This window comes from Scyliorhinus canicula, chromosome 5 (genome assembly GCF_902713615.1).
Source record: "Scyliorhinus canicula chromosome 5, sScyCan1.1, whole genome shotgun sequence".
NCBI lineage: Eukaryota > Metazoa > Chordata > Chondrichthyes > Carcharhiniformes > Scyliorhinidae > Scyliorhinus > Scyliorhinus canicula.
In genome coordinates this window covers 94,452,274-94,473,227 of record NC_052150.1, presented here as the reverse complement: position 1 = coordinate 94,473,227, position 20,954 = coordinate 94,452,274, and the positions used below count along the sequence as shown (strand labels likewise).

The following is a 20,954-nucleotide window of genomic DNA, read 5'->3' as shown; positions in this document are numbered from 1 at the left end:
AAGAGTGGTACAACGTTAGAGGTGGAAATAGATGGTCTCAGTGTTTGTACAAACGTGGTCAGAAGTTCACCTTCGGGTTAAGTGTGGCACCAATGTGAAGAACGTTTGGGCCAGCCTCACACAGTTGCCAGGGAGTATGATACAGTTTGTGGTTAGGGAACTCCTCCTTTCCATGGTTATCAGAGGTTGCCTGCAGGATCTCTAGCGCCAGAGAGAGAGGAAATGACAGACTTAACCGACAACAGTTCCAAAACATATCTGGCCTCCCTGACCTATAATGATCTTGGCCTCACAATAAATTTTAAGTTAAGTAAATTGAAAGTTTTTATCCTTGTACTTGAACCATTTACATCCATGATTGTCCCTCATCGCTGTCACCTCCTCCAATGTCACAATCTCACTCTTTCCCAAACTCTTCATTCCTCTGGTGCCATCTCCCTTTTCCCTCTCATTGACAGCCATGATTCTTCAGTGCATCAAGCCCACACTCACAAATTTCTTCTTCCCTGAATCACCCTACCTCTTCGCCTTCCTCCTCTTCTTTTAACCAAAGCCTACGTCTTTGGTCACTTCTCCTACTATCCCTTTATTTGGTTTAGCATTCATTTCCGTAAAGCACATCTTGGTACCCTGTTCATGTCAACAGCTGTTATTTCAATGCAAGTTGTGGTCATCAGAATTCACTTTTCTCGCTGGCAGCCCCCTCCCCCCAGCCGGGGACGTGGCGGCATGGTTACAATGAGAAATCCCATTACCAAGCAGCGCGTGGCTGAGAAACATGCGGCTAGGGGACCAAGGCATCCCGCCTGTTGCAAATTTCTATGTTCCAAACAACCACGTCAATGTTTTTATCCTGAAAATACCATGGAACAAAATTGTACAGGGACTTCATCAAATGCATATATATTTGTATCTGAAAATGTAATTTACTTTACAAAAATCAGATTTTTAAATGCATAATACACGTGATGGAAGTAATAATATACATTTCATTTAAGTGCAATTGCATTTTAACTACTTAACCATTTCTGAAGAAGAATCAGAAGGACTCAAAACATTAAATCTGTTTCTCTCTCCACAGATGCTGCCAGACTTGTTGGGATTTCCCAGCGTTTTCTGTTCTTGTATTTTAACCAAACTATCACTTGTCTTAAATGACGTGCAAATATTTTTTTTACAAAGTTAAGAACCTGAAAGTAAAAAGACAATAATGTTATACCTTTTTCTTTGGTCGATTTTCTAAATTCTGTTTCCTTGCCAATGTTTTTATATCTGCAATCCAGTTCTTCTCCATCCTTTCTATTCTTTGCTTTATCCATTTGAGTTCTTCACGTGCAGCCAGTGTTTCTAGCAAACCGTCCATGTTGGTCACAACCGTGGCCTAGCAACAAGAATAACAGTGATTTCAAACAAACAATACAAAAAATAATGCAGAAATGGAAGAAAGAATAATAATTAAGTCCTGCATTTTCTTTTCTGTAGCAATGATCATTCCATTACCCTGACTGCTTCCTGAAGCAAATTATTTGTTCAACATTGGTGTATTAGGTGCAGCACTGTTGATTACTGCAATAAGGAGTACATTTATTGTATATTTGGGTATTGTCCAATATCTAACGATATGATAGGGTAACCCAGATGTTTTAACGATAGGCACCTTTTGTCGTTTGAACTGAATTGAATACAGGGCAAACTGAAAGACATTGTCTTCGGTCTCAGCTCCATACTCTAATCCCTGACTATTGACTCCATTCCTCTGCCTAACAGTCTGAGATTAAGCAACTCTGTTTGCAAACTTGGTGTCACATTTGAACCCAAGGTGAGCAGCTGGACACATATTCGCACCGCCAAGACCACCTCCTATTTCCACCTCCATTACATTGTCTGACTTTGCCCCATCTCAGCTCGCCTGCTGCTGAAATCTTCATTCATGCCTTCATTACATATAGGCTTTGTAATGTTCTTGTCGGGTGGCCTGATTTATATTACAAGAACACTTGTAGCTAAAGCTGGAAATGATTTATCAACATTAACTGTGGGTCAAATATATACAAACATGTATGACCATGCACAAGCAACCTCTTTCCCAGCTCCTTAGTCGGTCTGAGGTCACCTGACTCTAACATTCACTTATAAACCAACGAGACTCCTAATAGTCAGTTGGTGAATTCCAACACAACCCCTTTCCTTTGAAGGAATAAATTAATACATCATCAGTATTTACATATGCTATCATTAGCCTGTGATATATGTATATGTGAGTCTAACAGTATTAATTTTTATATATATATTTAGATATATATGTGAAACCAGTTATAAAATTTTTAAAGAAAAAAATTAATAGTTAGACTCATATATATACATACACGCAAGAACAGCAAGCATAGTATGTACAAATCGTCCAAATCTGCAAATTGAGTCAATCAGGTTTTCTTCTGACTCTGGTTGAGCTTCTCAAAGTTTGATCTTGCTGCTCAGAACTTGTAGATTCAATGTTCTCCATGACATTCTCATGCTCAGGAACAGATGAACTATCTGACACTGCAGCTTGCGTTGATTCTGATGTAGATTCGTCATCCATCACATTGTTATGAAAGTCTTCTCTTGTTTTTCAAGAGCGCACAACAATTTCTTCTTAAAACCAACCCGTCTTCTGTTTATACATTGTAGGAACGAAGTGCTACTTCTTCAATTACAATAGCTTTTCTCGACTAATTGCCTGAATCTTCTATTCCCACAATGTCATTACTACTCAGAGGTGGTCAAACTCGAGACACTCTATCAGATAACTGCTTTTGTTTTGCTTTAATGTTTTGCATGTTCCTGCAGTACCACTGCATTCTCCTCCTTCTTTTCCAAGTATGGAAGTATGGTACACAACCTTCTATTCATGAGTAACTGCTGACGATCTACCATGTGACAATGATGATGGTCTGTAACTCAATAGTGCAAGATATGGATCAGATTGGCTGTCCATTACCTTCTTCAACAATTGCTTGACCATGTGTACACCTTTTTTGGCTTTGCCATTGGCTTGTGGGTACAACGAACTTGTCGTGACGTGATTGAAATCATGCGTGACTGCGAAGTGTTGCCACACTTTACAGCTAAAACAGGACAGTTGTCACTCACAACGACATGAGGAATTCCGTGTCTAGCAAAAATTGACTTGGTTATGCAGTACTATAATGCTTACCGTTATGCTTGACAGTGGAGAAATTTCGGGATAGTTTGAAAAATAGTCTATGATCATTAAATAATCTTTCCCTCGTAAGTGAAAGAGATCCAAAGCTACTTTCTGCCATGGTGCCGTAGGTAAATCAGATATTTGCATAGGTTCTCTTTATTGCTTGCAATGAGGCGTCTGGCATGTGTCACAACAACTGATCATCACATCGATATCCTGGTTTATACCTGGCAAGTAAACAGTCACAAGCTCTCCATTTACACTTCTCAATCCCGAGATGTCCTTCATATATCCTCTTAAGTACATGCTTGCAAAGAGACTGAGGTATAATTATAGTGTTCAAATGAAGTACCACTCCATTAATGATGCGGAGTTCAGATCTTATATTGGAGAACTCCATAAATTGACCTCTGGGCCAGTGTGACTTGATGTTCCTCATCACTTCTTGAAGAATTTGATCCTTCCAGGTCTCTCCTTGGATCTCATGTAGTTTCGTATCTGACACTAGTAGTAGTGTGGAAATAAGTTTGAAATGCAGAGCTACATCTTCAGCAATTTCACAACTAATATTTTGTATTGGCTCTAATGATAATGCATCTGCTAAGAACAAGTATTTGCTGGCGTGTAGCAGAAATTGACGTCATAAAGCATTGTAAATTCATCATCAACCTCTGAATGCGTGGAGACATTTGGTTCAGATTCTTCTTAATGATGTTAATCAAAGGACGATTATCTGTCTCAACTGTGAAAGTTGGAAGACCATACATGTAGCCGTGGAATTTCTCCAAGGCTACAACCAAACCTAGGCATTCTTTTTCGATTTCAGTGTACCTCTGCTCTGTTGTCGTCATGGATTGTGATGCATATGTGACTGGTTTCCAATCGTCATGCTCGAGTTGCAGAAGAACTGCTCCTGGACCATCTTTGGACGCGTCTGTTGACACTTTAATCTGTTTAGCTGGGTCAAAAAGTGTGATAAATGGCGTGGTGATTAGTGAAGTCTTGAGATTCTTCTACTCTTGCTCATGTTTCTCAGTCCAAGTGAAATCTGTCATCTTGTGCAGGAGATCACAGATGTGTTGTTTTTGCTCTCAGGTTTGGAATGAATTTCCCTATAAAATTGTTCATACCCATCACTCTTAAGATGGCTTTCTTGTCATGTGGTTTTGGCATGTTGAGAATTGCTTGGATTTTGTCCTTGTCAGGTTCATGCAACGAGAGCCTGTCATCGAGGAATATGACCTCAGTTATTCCAAATTGGCACTTTTGCTTGTTGAGCTTCAGCCCATTTCTCCTGACACCCATTAGAACTTTAAACAACCTCATACTGTGCTCTTCTATGATTGAACCCCAAATTATGATATCATCCATGTCCACACATACAGCTTCAATGCTTTTGATTATGTGCTCCATGACAGGGTGGAAAATTTCTAATGCTGAAATTATGCCAAACGGCATTTTCAGAAAGCAGAACCGTACAAATGGCGTATTGAAAGTGCAGTATTTTGCACTTTGTTCCTCCAGCTTTAGCTGCCAGAAACCTTGAGAGGAGTCAAGTTTTGTAAATAATTGTGAACCAGCCATCTCAGATGTGATTTTCTCACATTTTGGTATTTGGTAATGTTCTCTTTTGATATTCTCATTAAGATCTTTGGGATCTATACATATGCGAATATCGCTATTCATTTTCTTTTCACAAACCATGGAATTTACCCAATTGGTAGGTTCTTCGATCTTTCTGATTGCTTTTAATTTTGTCATTCAGTCTAGCTCCTTTTTGGTGCTTGTATCACAGGTTTTGTATCCTCTTTGAGTTCTAACTAGTAGGTGAATGGTAGCGCACCAAAACCTGTGAACACATCACTGAAATTGCAGACAATTTTCTCAAAATCATTGGAGTACTGCTACAATCCTGTGTGGATACTGCATACCAATTTCACTGGATCTAATTCTTCACAGGACTGACCACCTAATAATGAATCCAAGCTCTTGGAAAAAATACAGAATGGGATGGAATAAACTGTGTTTTTCACCACTCAGGTCACAAGCACTATAACATTTAATGCTTGAACCATTATAATCTCTCAGATATATTTTGTGTTTTCTTCTAATCGGCTAAATCAGTCATGCTGATTACATTGACTTTGGCACCAGTGTCTAACTTCAATTGGACCACTTTTTGACATCTGACTCAAAATGTCCTTATGTGACTAAGTATCATACTTTATTTTATAATGCTCCCCTTAAGTGCCATCGTAGAAATAGGCAGTTTTACCGATAGCAAAAATACATGGTCAGAAATTCATCTTGGGGTCAAATGTGACACCAATTTTGCAGACAAGCTTACTTTCAGACTGCTGCCAGGGAAAGGGACAGAGTTGGTATCTATAGAACAGCTTGCAGCAGGGGCCGAAAACAACTGCAAACTTCCAATATCACAATTTTCACAAAAATGACTACCAAGCATGAACAATAAAATATATATTCACTGTATTTATGGAAAGAGTGGTAGAAAGCTGAAAAATTATATGCAGATTACTGCATTTGTGATTTAAAAAAATAAACCTATATTTTAATTGGATATAGAATCAGGAACAACTATTGTTACAGATGGTACGTTTTTAAAAACAGTAAAATTACATTAAGAATTTGCCCCTCTCACCTTGGGTTTTAAGGCATCATTATCGGCAATCTCACTTATTCTTACTGGAAGCATCGGGCAGAAATTCTCAACCTGAAGAATTTTCAAATTTAAACAATAAACACAAAGTGTTAAAATGGAACAATGTAACAGAAAGAAAAATATTTTTTTCTTTTTTGCTCTAAATTAGAAGAGAGCCTGCTGCTAACCTTCTCACTCTGTTGTTAGAAAGTATACAAGAAAGACCCTGGAAGGCAGTCCCTTCCATTTTCTTTATCTCGCAGTGGGAGTGTCTGGCTTTTGTAGCGCTTCCTTAAACCGGACATGTGAACCCACCTGTTGCTTTCTGAAGTGGTGCACTTCTTGCACCCTTCCACGTTGCTGGAACTGCGCAAGTCCCAGGTTCCAAAGCCCAATTGTCAACCACACTTTAAATCTGGATCTTCCGAGTTGTTCATTCTTTGAGTTTACAGTATCAGTAATACCATACATAAACTGTTAAACTGTCTTTGCACATTTACTAGTCTATTCTATAAGGGTGTCCTACCTATATCACTGCTGAAGATTGCTCAGTTTTTGCTAGTCTCCTCCATTCTATCCATATCTGAAACATACATTCACTGGCTTCATGATAATGAACAGAAAAAAAATAAAAATAGACACTTCTATTCTTACTCATGAATTCACCACTAGTTTTCATTTACAGTTCATCACAACTTGCGCTTCCCTTTCACTTTTGTATTGCTTTCACTGAAAGCAATGGTCCACACTAATTGTTTTATTGTTGTGCCCAAAGGCAAACATTGACACTGTAACAAGTTTACCAGTAAGAAAAACTGATATTTGAACATTACCCAAATCCTATTCTATGTTAGTGGCATCACAACTGTGAGGCTTTATAGGATAGCTAAGTATTAATGTGTTTATTTTAATTTAAGCTAAAACAGGATGATGTGAGGAGATGGCTGGAGATCGTAAAGTTACAAATATCTAGTTCATAATTCCGTTTTAAAATTTAGCTCTGAGTTAAGAACACAAGTTTAAACCATGAATAAATGGCGGCGTCTGGTTCAGAAGCCGATAACTAACCCTGAAGTAAATGCATTTCAAACAAGTCTGGAGTTAATTGCAGTTAAAAGCTAACATTTTAACTTCAAAGTCAGAGTTAGAAGAACTAACTGAACAATAGATGACCTATTTCTGGGTCTGTTGGTTGATCCAGGACATCAAGTGTTATCTCCAAATTGAAACTAAAAGCTAGAAATTCTAGGAAGAAGTTTATCAAACTCCATTAGAGAAATTATGTAATCCAGATGAATCAAGGGGTAGCTTTGAAGGTAAAATAATTAATTATCATTTCTGTTTGAATCATCCTTGAGCATGTCCTATTGCCATGGAGATGATGGGCACGATCCACTGAACGTAGGTGTGACACGGTTGATTGATGCCGGGAGAGGGCATTTTGGGGATTTACCTGGCTTGCCACGCCTCATGAGGTCTAACGGGATCTTGCGAGACACCGCAATCTGGATCCCTCCCGTTGTGGGCAGGATCAGTGTTTGGTAAGAATATTAGAGAGAGTGAACAACTAGTCTCACTCTAATATGCAGCTTGCCTGATCTACCTAAGGCATTAGGATCTAACCCCTTCGCCTTGGAGACCTTAGGTGAGCGCCATTCCGTACTGGTCAACACAAACTAGGACCAGGTGGCCTGGCACTTGGGGAGGGTGGTCTCCCAGGGGATCAGAGGCTCCCGGGTGATTAGCCTCCAGGTGGAACCCTGGCACAGCTGGTGCCATGCGATTACCTTGGCTGTGCCAGCCTGGCACCCTGAAGTGTCACCCTGTGACACTGGGGACACAGTGGGATCGGGCGTGGGGGTGCGCTGCCTGTGTGAGGTGGGGCGTGAGGGAGTGCGAGGACCTCCTTATAGGTGGGTTGAGGCATGGGGGGTTGGGCAGGGGTCTGGGGGGGGGGGGGGGGGAGTGTGGTCGAGGGATCAAAACACTATCTGGTCCTTTTTTAAAATAAGTGATACCTCTGTGGTTTTGGGAGGTTGAACTTGATCTTTGCTACTGATTAGGGTACTCTTTAAAGATGGCACACGATCTTTGTGGAGCCAGCCTTGCTGGTTCTAACAGGCCCCATTTTGACACATAATAAAGTTTGTTTTGGTTTAAAAAAATGAAAATGTATGGTGTTGTATTGTCCATTAATCGCTGGGTGCTTGGATTTATTCTTGAAATGTTAATGACTCCTCACTGAATCACAATAAGATGGTATTCATCCTGAACTCTGGAGACAGGTCCATGTGTTGTGGTTGTCATGGGGGACAAAGGGCCAAGTCGAAATCCAGAAGTGTCAGTTTTCACACCTTGACACAAAAGTGGGGAAGCTGATCGTTCTGGATACATGATATGGAGATGCCGGCGTTGGACTGGGGTGAGCACAGTAAGAAGTCTTACAACACCGGGTTAAAGTCCAACATGTTTGTTTCAAATCACTAGGCTTCAGATCGCCGCTGTTTCTTTTGTTTTCTGTTTTTTTGAAACAGCGGCGGTTAACGTCCCGATGTCAATCAATGGGCTCGCGGTGAGAGTCTGGCCTTCACACTGCAATACAATTCTTCAGTTGTTATTTAAAGTAAATGAAACTGCAACAATTCATAAAATTCAAGTGTGGAAATGTGTTGAAAAACCGATCCTTTATTATTTATCTATCCTCATCCGCTTTAACTCTTCCAGCACCTCCTTCTCTGCAATATGTACACCCATCAAGACATCATTATTTATTTGCCCAATTGTTTAATTGTTCACAACTGCAGAGCTTCGATCTGATCTGTTGGTTGTGGGGTCACAGCTTATTGTCCCACTTAGTTCTGTGTCATCAGCAAATCAGGATACATTTAGTCTACTCATCCAAGTCATTGATATGGATTGAAAATAGAGAACATAGAACATAGAACAGTACAGCACAGAACAGGCCCTTCGGCCCTCGATGTTGTGCCGAGCAATGATCACCCCAATTAAACCCACGTAACCCGTATACCCATAACCCAACAATCCCCCCATTAACCTTACACTACGGGCAATTTATCATGGCCAATCCACCTAACCCGCACATCTTTGGACTGTGGGAGGAAACCGGAGCACCCGGGGGAAACCCACGCACACACGGGGAGGACGTGCAGACTCCACACAGACAGTGACCCAGCCGGGAATCGAACCTGGGACCCTGGAGCTGTGAAGCATTGATGCTAACCACCATGCTACCGTGAGTAAAATGCAACATTTTATTTCAATAGCTTAAATAATACCCAAGATTCGATTACAAACATCCTTTAGAACACCTACTTGATCCTTCTTTAGAAAGTGCAACCCAAAGCTGTAACCATGAAACCAGAAAATAAAATTTGAAACCGCAGTAACAAAGAAGTCCAGGTTACCATTATTCAGAATATTTCTCTTTATTTTAAATGTTCTTTTGAGATGAACTCCTGTTAATTTTACATATGAAATGGTCTGCTTAGATGTTGGATCTTCTGACATTTATTTGACAATCACACTTAAATTATTATTTTAATAAATTCATTTTTGAAGAATAGCCTGAAATCTGGTACCAAAAGTTGAAGTGGTGAGACAAGAGGATAATTCCAGGAAATAATTCACAAAAACATCGTCCAACGTCATTGGGTGATCAACTAGAGAAATGTAAAATAACGAAGGCCCTATTTTACCTGTGGTATAAATTGTTGTGATTGTTTGAAATTCAGCATTTTTGCATTTGTCCTGATTAGTGCAAGTTCAAAAGCTTCAACAACACAACTCTCTTTACAACTACTTTCAAATTCTATACTACCAAACAACTGAACCTCAAAAGTATTAATATTTGGTATTGGCTTGTTAGAAAAATAAGCATTACTACTGCTTTGCTTAGAGTATAAACAAAAGTAGTTTTTTCAATTTTATTACTAAAATATACTTTGAAATGAATGCCAGTTTGACAATTTGCCAGATAGTTGCAAAAGGTTTTGCTTGCACTCTTTGTAACTGCACTTGATGTTTTATTTTACAAGATATTTAGTGCCCAAAATGGTGAGAATTCAATATGTACTGTAGCACAAAATAAATTTTTGATTAATGCCATGATTATAAATTGGCACTGGACATACTGCTTATGATTTTCCAAAATTCTCTAGATTCTCCCAATAGTCCCAGAAGGTAATTTAGCAAATATAATTATGCTATTCTGAATAGTTCGGAGAGATAAAACAGGAAAGTACAGGCTGGTTAGCCAGACATCAATTATCTGGAAGATTTTGGAATCTCTTATTAAGAAAGTCTGAACAATACATTAAGAAAATCACAGTATAATCAGACAAAGTCGACACAGTCTTATGAAAAGAAAACCGTGTTTGACAAATTCATTAGAGTTTTTTGAGGGTGTGACTCGTAATTAGTGCACAACAGAGAGTCAGTAAATTTAGTATATTTGAATTTCCAAGAGGCATTAATAAGATGCCACACAAGATACGGGTTCCTCGAGCTAGGGGTAATATATTACCCTTGATAGACTGGTTTAATGGACAGGGAGCAGACAGTAAGGACATTTTCAGGTTGCCAAGGCAAATGGCATGCTGCCTTTAAAAGGGGATAGGAGAAAGAGAATAAATAAGTCTTGCTCCAACTGTACAGGGCTTTGGTGAAACCACAGCTAGAATACGCTGTGCAGTTTTGGTCACCAAACTTAAGAAAGGATATACTTGTATTTGAGGAAGTGCAGGAAAGGTCCATTAGATTGGTTCCTGGGGTAAGGGGCTGAATATTGAGCTGATAGTCCCTGGAGTTTACAAAGAGAGTTGATCTAATTGAAAATACAAGATTCCGAAGGAGCTTAACTGGGTAGATGTAATGTGGTTATTACTCAGGGTAAGGAGCTGACCATTTAGGACTGAGATGTTGAGAAATTTCTCAACTCAAAGAGTTGTGAATCTTTGGAATTCTTTACTCTAAAGGATTGTGGATGTTGAACACATTTAAGGCTGTGATAGACTGATTTTTGTTCTCTCATGGAATCAAGGAGAGGGTAATAAAGAGGAGGAGATAAGGCTGATGATCAGTCATGATCGTACTGAATGGTCAAGCAGGCTTGACAGGCCTTATGGCTTATTCCTGTCCCTATTTATTATGTTCTGTTCACCAAGACTCCACATTCTTTATATCTGAAGAGAACATCCCTATGCAATTGCTTTGAGTTTTCAAAAATACCAAAGAGCATTGTAAACTAAAGATATTTAACACAAATTACATTATAAATACATTATATATAATATATTGTATATAAATCAGAAACTAATTTGAAATAAGCAACAATGATACTTTCCTGAATTTTTAAACCTGGAAAATAAAATATTGTTGAAGCCTAGTGATGACACTGCTCGACGTATTCCTATTCAAATCTTTCACACCCAGATTTAAGTTGAGTTTACTTCCAAACCCTGGCAGTTGTAACACTCCTCAATCTTTTCCAAATTAGAATGCAGTTTAAAAGTGAAGGCATTGCACTAATTGACAGACTAATTGAGATTTTAAAATTAGATGCTGCAGCAATGAGACAAAAATAGTAGACAACTGCAAAAGAAAAATATAAACTATGTTCTGTGTTCAACTCATGTCTGCACTGGTTGTAAACCCAGAACTTGAAGGCCATGTGTCAGAAGAAATTTCTGTACAGAAGTAAAAATAACATACCTCACTGAGATAGACAATAAATGAGCACACAGATCCATTGACACCATAGTTGGTATAGCAAGGTTCAGTCTTCCACATCTGGTTCATCCACTGCAGCAAGAATAGAGAGAAGAAAATTTTATCATAGATACGGGTGGCACAGTGGTTAGCACTGCTGCCTCACAGCACCAGGGACCCGAGTTCAATTCTGACCCTGGATGACTGTCTGTGTGGAGTTTGCATGTTCTCCCCGTGTCTGTGTGGGTTTCCTTGGGTGCTCTGGTTTCCTTCCACAGTCCAAAGATTTACAGGTTAGGCTGATTGACCATGTAAATGTCCCTTAGTGTGCAAAGGTTAGGTGGGGTTATGGGATTGCAGGGCGGTGGGCCGAGGCAAAGTGCTCTTTCAGAGGGTCGGTGCAGACTTAACGGGCCGAATGGCCTCCTTCTGCACTATAGGGAGTCTGTGCTATGTCACTACACTCCACAATTCACTCTGATTTCTCTTCAGTGTCCCAGATATTCGCCAAGGTACAAGATTTCATGGGAATCCTTCCATTAGCTTTTGGCTAAATGACCCTCCAATTACTTTACCGATCTCATGACTCTGGATTCCACAGTGGCTTGAAACATCCTTGGTTTCGCATAGCCTGCTGCAATGGTTTCAAACTCAACCAGAACTCCAACTGCAGCAAGATTAACTGCCTCTTACTGAGAGGATTACTGTAGATTTCTTTATTTAACTTCCAGCTAATCAAATCTTCCAATCTTTTTTCTCTTTAACAACTTTGTCTTATGCCTAATAGCAGTTCCCAACCACAGGCTGCGTCATGGGTTTATTCCATTTCAGGTGTAGGTCTAGCTTAAGACCCAAAACTGACAAGTCTCTGAACTGCTTTTCCAAACATTAACTAGTCTTGCCTGCTGGCTGTGCCTTAACTGAATTCACAGAGATGGGCTCAAGACAAAGAATCTCACTAGGATCCGCCCATCTCCATGGCAACATGACACACATAGCCTGTTCCCAGGTAAAAGTACAAATTAATTACCTTAATTCCGAAGTTCTCTTTTAATTCAGGGAACCTACATGAATAATTAATCTTTTATTATTTTAAATTTAAAATTTTTTTTTTCTACATTTAGAGTACCCAATTATTTTTTTTCCAATTAAGGGGCAATTTAGCATGGCCAATCCACCTATCCTGCACATCTTTTGGGTTGTGGGGGTGAAACCCACCCAGATATGGAGAGAATGTGCAAATTCCACACGGACAGTGACCCAGGGCCGGGATTTGAACCCGGGTCCTCAGCGCCGTAGTCCCAGTGCTAACCACTGCGCCACATGCCACCCATAATTTATCTTTTACTACAATGCTTCTCAAACTATTTCCAACTATAAGCCTTTTTGAAGCTTAGAAATTTGTGTGCCAGGTAAAGGTGGTTACAGCTGTCTGAACAGTGAGGTGGGTTTGGTGAGCTGTGAGAGCAGGGGGCTGCTTGAACTGTAGTGCTTTTTGCTGGCATTTTTCAAATAGAAATCAGGTCTCAAAGATTGGTCAGCTTGGACGGGACGGGCCAAGCCAGTGGGCAGTGCCCGGAGTTATGATGATGGTGGCTAGGAGGGGCAGGTTATCATGTGGAATGTGAGGGATCTGAGGAGGCCAGTAAAGCGGTCGAGGGTGTTTGCACACCTAAACTGTTTAAAAGGCTGATCTGGTTGTGCTACAGATTGATTGATTGGTATTTATTGTCACATTTACTGAAGTACAGTGAAAAGTATTTTTCTGCGGCCAAGGGAACGTACACAGTACATACATAGTAAACAAAAGAATAATCGACAGAGTACATTGACAATGGTACATCAACAAATAGTGATTGGTTACAGTGCGGAACAAGGGCCAAACAAAAGCAGCATAAGGTATCACGAATAGTGTTCTTACAGGAAACATCAGTCTAAGGGAGAGTTGTTGAGGAGTCTAGTAACCGTGGGGAAGAAGCTGTTCTTATGTCTGGACGTGTGGGTCTTCAGACTTCTGTATCTTCTGCCTGATGGAAGGGACTGGAAGAGGGCAAAGCCTGGGTGGGAGGGAGGCCGGAGACACATCTGAAGGTGAAAGATCAGGTGAGGCTCAGGAAGGGCTGAGTAAGCCAAGTATTTGAAAAATGAAATGAAATGAAAATCGCTTATTGTCACTAGTAGGCTTCAATGAAGTTACTGTGAGAAGCCCCTAGTCGCCACATTCCGGCGCCTGTCCGGGGAGGCTGGTACGGGAATCGAACCGTGCTGCTGGCCTGCTTGGTCTGCTTTAAAAGCCAACGATTTAGCCGAGAGAACTATTTCATTTGGGGTCGACAGCAGGGGGGAGGCAGCTTTGGTCAGTAAGCGGGTGAGGTTCCAGATGGAGAAGGCGATGGTGGACCGGGGTGGGGGGGTGGGGGGCAGACACATGATAGTAACAGGGGCATTGGAGGGGAGGTTGGTGACGTTGGCACGTGTGTATGGCTCTAACTGGAACTTGCTGCAGGAGCCAAGGCTGGATAAGTCACAGCTGCTGCGCTCGCTTGCCTAAGTACTCGTTTTTCTCTTCAGTCCACAAGGTTTATGCGAGGATAGACTTTTTTGGGGTTAGGGAATCAGAGTGTTCGGTGATTGCAATTTTGGATCACGCGCCGCAGGTGGACATGTTCTTGGAGAAGGGGACAGTGCAGAGACTGGGATGGAGAATGGACGTGGGGTTGCTGGGGGACTAAAGATTTTGTGAGAAGAGTGGGAGGGTTATTGAGGAGTACATAGGTTTTAATTGCACAGAGGGAGTATCTCAGGTGGTGGTATGGGAGGCCCTGAAGGCGGTGGTGAAGGGGGAGGTGATAGGTGGCCAAGGTGGATAAAGAGGAGAGGGAAGAGCATCAAAGGCTGATAGAGGAGATGTTGGAGGTGGCAGGAGGTACACGCGGATGCAGATCTAGCACTTTTGGACAGAAGGAGGGAGCTACTTGCTAATTTTGATCGGTTATCCATGGGGAAAGCAGGCCATCAACTGGGGCGGGCGAGGGGAGTGATTTATGAGTATGGGGAGAAGGCCAACTTCAAAGTGAGGCGGTGGCAAGGAAAATTGCCCAGGTGCGGGATAGGGTGGAGAAATTGGTGGTGGCCCCGGACCAGATTAATAGGGTGTTTGAGGAGTTTGATGAAAATTTGAATAGGTCAGAGCCACCGGGTGAGGATCAGGGGATGCGGGAATTCCTGGGTGGTTTGGAATACCCCAGGTTGGGGGAGGAGGATAGGGCCACTCTGGAGAGGCTGGTAGGTGAACAGGAGGTAAAGGAGGCAATTGGGAGGGTGCAATCGGGGAAGGTGGCAAGGCCAAATGGGCTCCCAGTGGAGTATTACAGGAAATCCAAGGACAAATTGGCGCCACTGATGGTGGGGATGTTTGAAGAGGCGATAGGGAAGAGGGTGCTACCACAAACATTTGGTCAGGCCTCGATCTCCTTTTTGTTAAAGAAAGATAAGGATCTGAACGAATGTGGATCGTTTTGAGAACAGTGCTGCTCCCGATGGCCTCGGGTAAATAATCTGGAAGTCCGGTGGTGGTAGCAATGGGATTTGGAGGCAGTTGAGGCAGTACTTTAAGGTGGGGGATGGGTCAGGGGAGATGACGATTAGGGGGAACCGTAGGTTTGAGCCAGGGAAGTTGAACGGGAGGTTATGGACATGGGAGGAGAGGGGAGGTCAGGGTATTAAAAGACCTGTTCCTGGGGGGACGTTTTGCCAGGTTGGAAGAGTTGGGGAGAAATAGGGACTGGGGCAAGGGTTTAGGTACCTGCAGCTCTGGGACTTTGCTGGGCAGGAGGTTCAGAGCTTCCTGATAGCGCCGACCCCCTCATTGTTGGAAGAGGTATTGACGGCAGGGGGAACAGGGAAGGGGGTGGTGTCAGCGATCTACGGGAGGATTTTGGTAGAGGACAGGGGGGGTCCATGGAATGGATCAAAGCCAAGTGGCAGGAAGAATAGGGGGAGGCTATGGAAAACGGTCTGTGGTGTGAGGTGCTCCGGAGGGTGAACGCCCCCACCTCATGCACGAGGTCAGGGCCGATACAGCTGAAGGTCGTGTATAGGATGCACCTCACGAGAGCGAGGATGAGCCGACTCTTTGAGGGAGTGGAGGATGTCTGTGAGCAATGTGGGAGGGGCCCCACAAACCATGTACATATATTTTGGTCCTGTCCAAAGCAGGAGAAATATTGGAGTCAGGTTTTCAATGTCATCTTGGGGTAGTCCACGTGGGCCCTTGGAAGCTATTTTCAGGGTGTGGGACCAGCCAGGGCTGGAGGCGGGTGCGGGGGCAGATGTTTTAGCCTTGGCCTCGCTGATTGCCCAGAGGTGGGTCCTGTTGGGGTGGAGGTCAGCTTCTCCACCCTGTACCTCGGCTTTATGAAGGGGGATCTACTGGAATTTCTGACTCTTGTGAAGGTGAAGTTTGAGCTGAGGGGGATGAAGGACGAGTTCTCCAATTCATGGGGACAGTTTATCATGTACTTTCGAGAATTGATTGCCATCGGAAATTGTGGGGGGTTGGGGGAGGGGGCACTGGGATTATTGTTGTCTTTGAGTACACTATTTAGGGATTGTTTGTTAATTCTCTTTCTTTTTTTCCCTTGGAATGTACGAATGGTATTTGGGTCTGTATATTGAAGGGGATGTTTTTTGGGGGATTGGTACTGTATTTGTTTTTGTATGTTTTCTTGTGTAGTTTACTTGATGAAAATGTTGAAAATGAGGAGAATCAAAAGATTTTAAAAAAAACTTACTGATAAGTTTAAGTCACGGCAATAATATCATTGGGCAATATTAATGTTAGTTAGGCTCCTGTCTGCTTTTCATAGGAGCCTCACTGATGACCTAATTTGTTTTTGTAAAGGTCTCAACAGGCAGTAATTGGGTCAAGTTGCTCAAACCTGGTATTGTAGAGGTTTACGTCCCCAAAACTTTACCATCATGTCACCATTATTCCACCTTCTAAAGCAGACTTAAATCCTAGTCCATTAGCCTTCAACCCCATCCTTTGACCACTCTCTAACTACTCTTCAGGTCTGATCTGCAATTATGAAGATCATGAATCATTTTCAAATATGTTTTTATAGTTTGTTGAGAGGAGACTGATATTTTACATGCAGCAAAATTAGTTACAGCTCCTCTGTATATCCCATACAATTGCACGGTCAAACCAATTTTTTAAAAAACAATTTGCATCTTTGAGGAGTATACTTTTCATACTGCTCCCAGGTTTTTCAAAGCCATGAAACATATGTTTTATAAAAAAAAATAATTTTAATTCAAATTTTCACATTTTCACAAAAAAGAAAACAAAAACAGAAAATTCTAAGAACAAAAAGAACAGAACCCCCCCCCCCCCCCACCGTAAATACAAAAAAGAGAAACAATAAATTAACGCCCGTCGTTGGCAAAAAAGATATTCAACCCAAAACAAAAACAATGGATCCTACCACCCTCGATACCGTCCTTGCTACACCCTTCCAAAATTCCCCCAGCGCTGGGCATGCCCAGAACATGTGGACATGGTTTGCTGGGCTCCCTGAGCACCTAATACACCTGTCCTCGGTCCCAAAAAAACGGCTCATCCTTGTCCCGGTCATATGAGCCCTATGCAGCACCTTAAACTGTATGAGGCTAAGCCTCGCACACGAAGAGGAGGATTTCAACCTTTCTAGGGCATCCGCCCACGTCCCCTCCTCAATCTCCTCACCCAGCTCCTCCTCCCATTTATCTTTCAGCTCCTCCACCGAGGCCTCGTCTACCTCCTGCGTCACCTGGTACACTTCCGAGATCCTCCCCTCTCCAACCCACACCCCGGAGAGCACCCTGTCCTGAACCCCACGCGGCGGCAGCAGAGGGAACCCCGCCACCTGCCGCTTGACAAACGTCCTTACTTGCATGTACCTAAAGGTGCTCCCCGGGGGGGAGCCCAAACTTCCCGTTACCAGCGCTTCCAGGCTCGTGCCCACACAGGATGCCATCTCCATCCTCTTCCATGCTGCTCCCTCCCCGTCCATTTCCCACTTACGCACCATCGCTGCGTTGGCAGCCCAATAATACCCACAGAGGTTGGGCAACGCCAGCCCCCCCCCCCCCCCCATCCCTGCCCCGCTCCAAGAACACCCGCCACACCCTTGGAGTCCCGTGTGCCCACACAAACCCCGTAATGCTCCTGTTAACCCGCCTGAAAAAGGCCTTCGGGATAAGGATGGGGAGGCACTGGAACAGGAACAAAACCTCGGGAGCACCGTCATCTTGACTGACTGCACCCTACCCGCCAAAGAAAGCGGCAGCATGCCCCACCTCTTAAACTCCTCCTCCATTTGATCCACCAGCCTTGTGAGGTTTAGCTTATGCAAGGCCCCTCAGCTCCTGGCCACCTGAACCCCCAAGTACCTGATGCTCCTCTCCGCCCTTTTCAGTGGGAGCCTCCCAATCCCCCCCTCCTGGTCCCCCGGGTGTACCACAAACAGCTTGCTTTTCCCAAAGTTAAGCTTATACCCTGAGAAATCCCCAAATTCCTGGAGAATCCCCATCACCACCGGCATTCCCCCCACCGGGTCCGCCACATACAACACATGAAACATATGGCTGATAAGGTGATAGCTTGCTCCCACTTATTTTTGACTACTGGGTGGTACATATCAAAAATGTCCGTACCCTATATAAACCTTAGAAATCCATTTTTGTTTTAAAGTATATCTACTCACCAATTTTCTCTTCATTCTTTCATCTATTGTGCATAGGCATGTGCATTAGATGCTATCCAGTACTTAGTAAAAATGGCCATTCGTTACATCGAAGACCAGGTTGTGAATACTGACAGTGTACTCAGCCACAAAAGGAACTATATGAATGCGTTTTAAGTATGCAACACTAACCTGCACACTGAGAATGTTCCACAGATTTGCTACGAACACAATAAACATGCTATTGCATCCAGCACACTCTGTCCTATGTTGAGATCAAAGAGCTTTTGAAGAAATGGTTAAGATTTAAAAAAAATCTTAACAACTTAGATTCAGCAAAAAAAGTTTATTTCCTCACCTTTATTTTCCCTTCACAGTGTGGAAAACCATAAATTGAGGTTAAACCACACAAGGCTGATAATTCTGTAACGATAATAATATTGATCAAGTTAATGGCATAAATTATCAAGCAGGAAGTGGTTATCTGAATTACAAAGGAGTGTTTCCATTTCTTTAGCAGCTATTATTTTACACTTCCATTAATGCTCTGTATTCATACATTATGTATTTATATATCTGTCTCATAATGCATGCCATCATTATAATCCATTGCTGGTAAATACATGTCCCACAGGTCACAAAAGTATAACCCTAAACAATCTATTTACAACTTGCAATATTTCCTCTAAAATATCAAAATCAAAATAGTCAAAATCTACTGTACAAAGCCTATTATTTAATATGGAAATTTGAATAACAAATATACTTTATTAAACTAGATTTAAAACTATTTGATGAGAATACCATGGAACTTTGTCACAAATAAAGCAGTAAGTTGGCCATAGAATGACTTCTTAAAGTGTCATTTTTTGTCCTCACCGGTCTCCTCTACTGAAGGTGTTGATTCTTCACGAGGATACGAATCCACAGCCACCAGTCATCCTCGCTTAACTAACTTTGACAGTAATTGTCAGGAAATTACGCAATGCTGGGGCATCATAGTTGATCACAACTTTTTCCTCACCCAACACCCACATTTCCAGCAAGGATTGATAGATGGCAGTCAGGTGTAGGAACCCTAACATATTTTTATTTTCACTAACTCAGGGGCACAGAGACAAAATATAGCACCAATATTGCTTCCCTCAGCTAAAGTCAGCACATGGTGGATAGAATCTTGGATCCTCCTTGTCTGTGTTGTTTTTCTGGTCATAAACCCACTAGTTCACACAAAAAAATAATATTTCTTTTAATTAAACTTTTATATTATTGTAATAATTTATCAAGAATAAATCAGAGACTTGGCAAAGATTATAATCAAAATTTTATATACAGAACATCAGATATGCATAAATGTTTAATTGTATTATAAATGCAGCAAGGAAATGTTGGATATTATCTGTATTGATACAGGAGCTCACAGTTGAAATCCTCTTTTGAAACCTCCTTGTCTGTTTAGTTTATCTGTTCATGGTTTGTGCATACATTGAACTTAGTAACATTAACAGTTCGTATGCAAATAATGTTTTGTTTCAGATTTTTGTCCTAGGTTCTTGCATCACCAACTATCCTTCCACTCGTCTATCATTAGATATAGTGTGCAAAAGATCAAAGGGATTTTTCTCTGTTTTAGAGAGAGAGAAGTGGTTCTAGCTCGAGGTACATCACTCCTCATTAAGCATACGTGACCAGGAATCAAACCCCACATCTACCGCCCACCACAGGAATATTGGAAGGATTAGAAGGTTGGTTATCAACCAGGTCGGAATAGCAACATTGAAATTAATACAATTCCACATCGTGTTCCAATGCTGAATAATTTTGAATTAACCTCTTCTTTTAAAAAAAGGAATTATATTTGGAAAAACCATTAAGCTTTATTAACAACGGAATGATCAGTTTTGAGTAAAAAATTAAAGCAGTTCACTATCACAGTGGTTACCAATAATGCCACCTTCCAGGTAAAAAAAACTTAAAAATATCTTGAGTTCTGAATATTGTGCAGTCATCATTAAAACTGTTTATCTCAGTTGGAAATTAAGGGAGATGTTCTTAAATCCAACTTTCATAATGTTTTCATAGCTTTCACAAGTTAAGAGCTGACAGGTAGAATCATGATTCAGACCCAGCTCAAATAATCAATTAAGTTATTTTGAAACATCATGAACATCACACATGCAAGAGGAGATCTAACTGTGAACTATTAACTAACCATAATTAACTCAAGATTTTGTGAACTTTTTCTGAACCTAAATAGAGTTTTGATCAGCAACAAGGGAAGGTGTTGCTCTGGAAGTTGACAAGGTTCAAAAGCTTCTTGTTAGTCAAATGCATATTTATTAGTTTGGTGAACCTTTCAATGTTTACTTGCTGCAGAAAGATGAAAATGTAATTGCCATTTCAGATATAACCCATAAGGTGTCAAAAATAATGTAATTAGATCTTAAACGAAGTTTTGTTGAAAATAAAGACACACTTCAGTTATATATGGGAATAGGAAATAGAATATTCAATAGTATGTAAACATAAATGATGAATAGTACCTATTCATATTTTATTGCAAAAGTTAGTTTATGTAATTCATTCAGAACCTTGAATTGCAAGGATGACTACCCCTCAGTAATGAAATAATAGGCATTTCAATCTGTCC

At 41.4% G+C, this 20,954-nt stretch overlaps 1 protein-coding gene across 2 annotated transcripts in view; it reads right to left on the bottom strand.

The window, feature by feature from the left end:
* The window catches only part of LOC119966132 (coiled-coil domain-containing protein 126-like), a 156,999-nt gene that overhangs the window by 69,965 nt on the left and 66,080 nt on the right, over positions 1–20,954 (bottom strand). For both annotated transcript variants that reach the window (XM_038797394.1, XM_038797393.1), the window contains exons 4-7: positions 18,663–18,727; positions 11,580–11,669; positions 5,850–5,921; positions 1,220–1,381 (exon numbers count right to left, since the gene is read on the bottom strand). In XM_038797394.1, the coding sequence (XP_038653322.1) occupies positions 1,220–1,381; positions 5,850–5,921; positions 11,580–11,669; positions 18,663–18,727 (389 nt within the window). The remainder of the gene's footprint in view (positions 1–1,219; positions 1,382–5,849; positions 5,922–11,579; positions 11,670–18,662; positions 18,728–20,954) is intronic.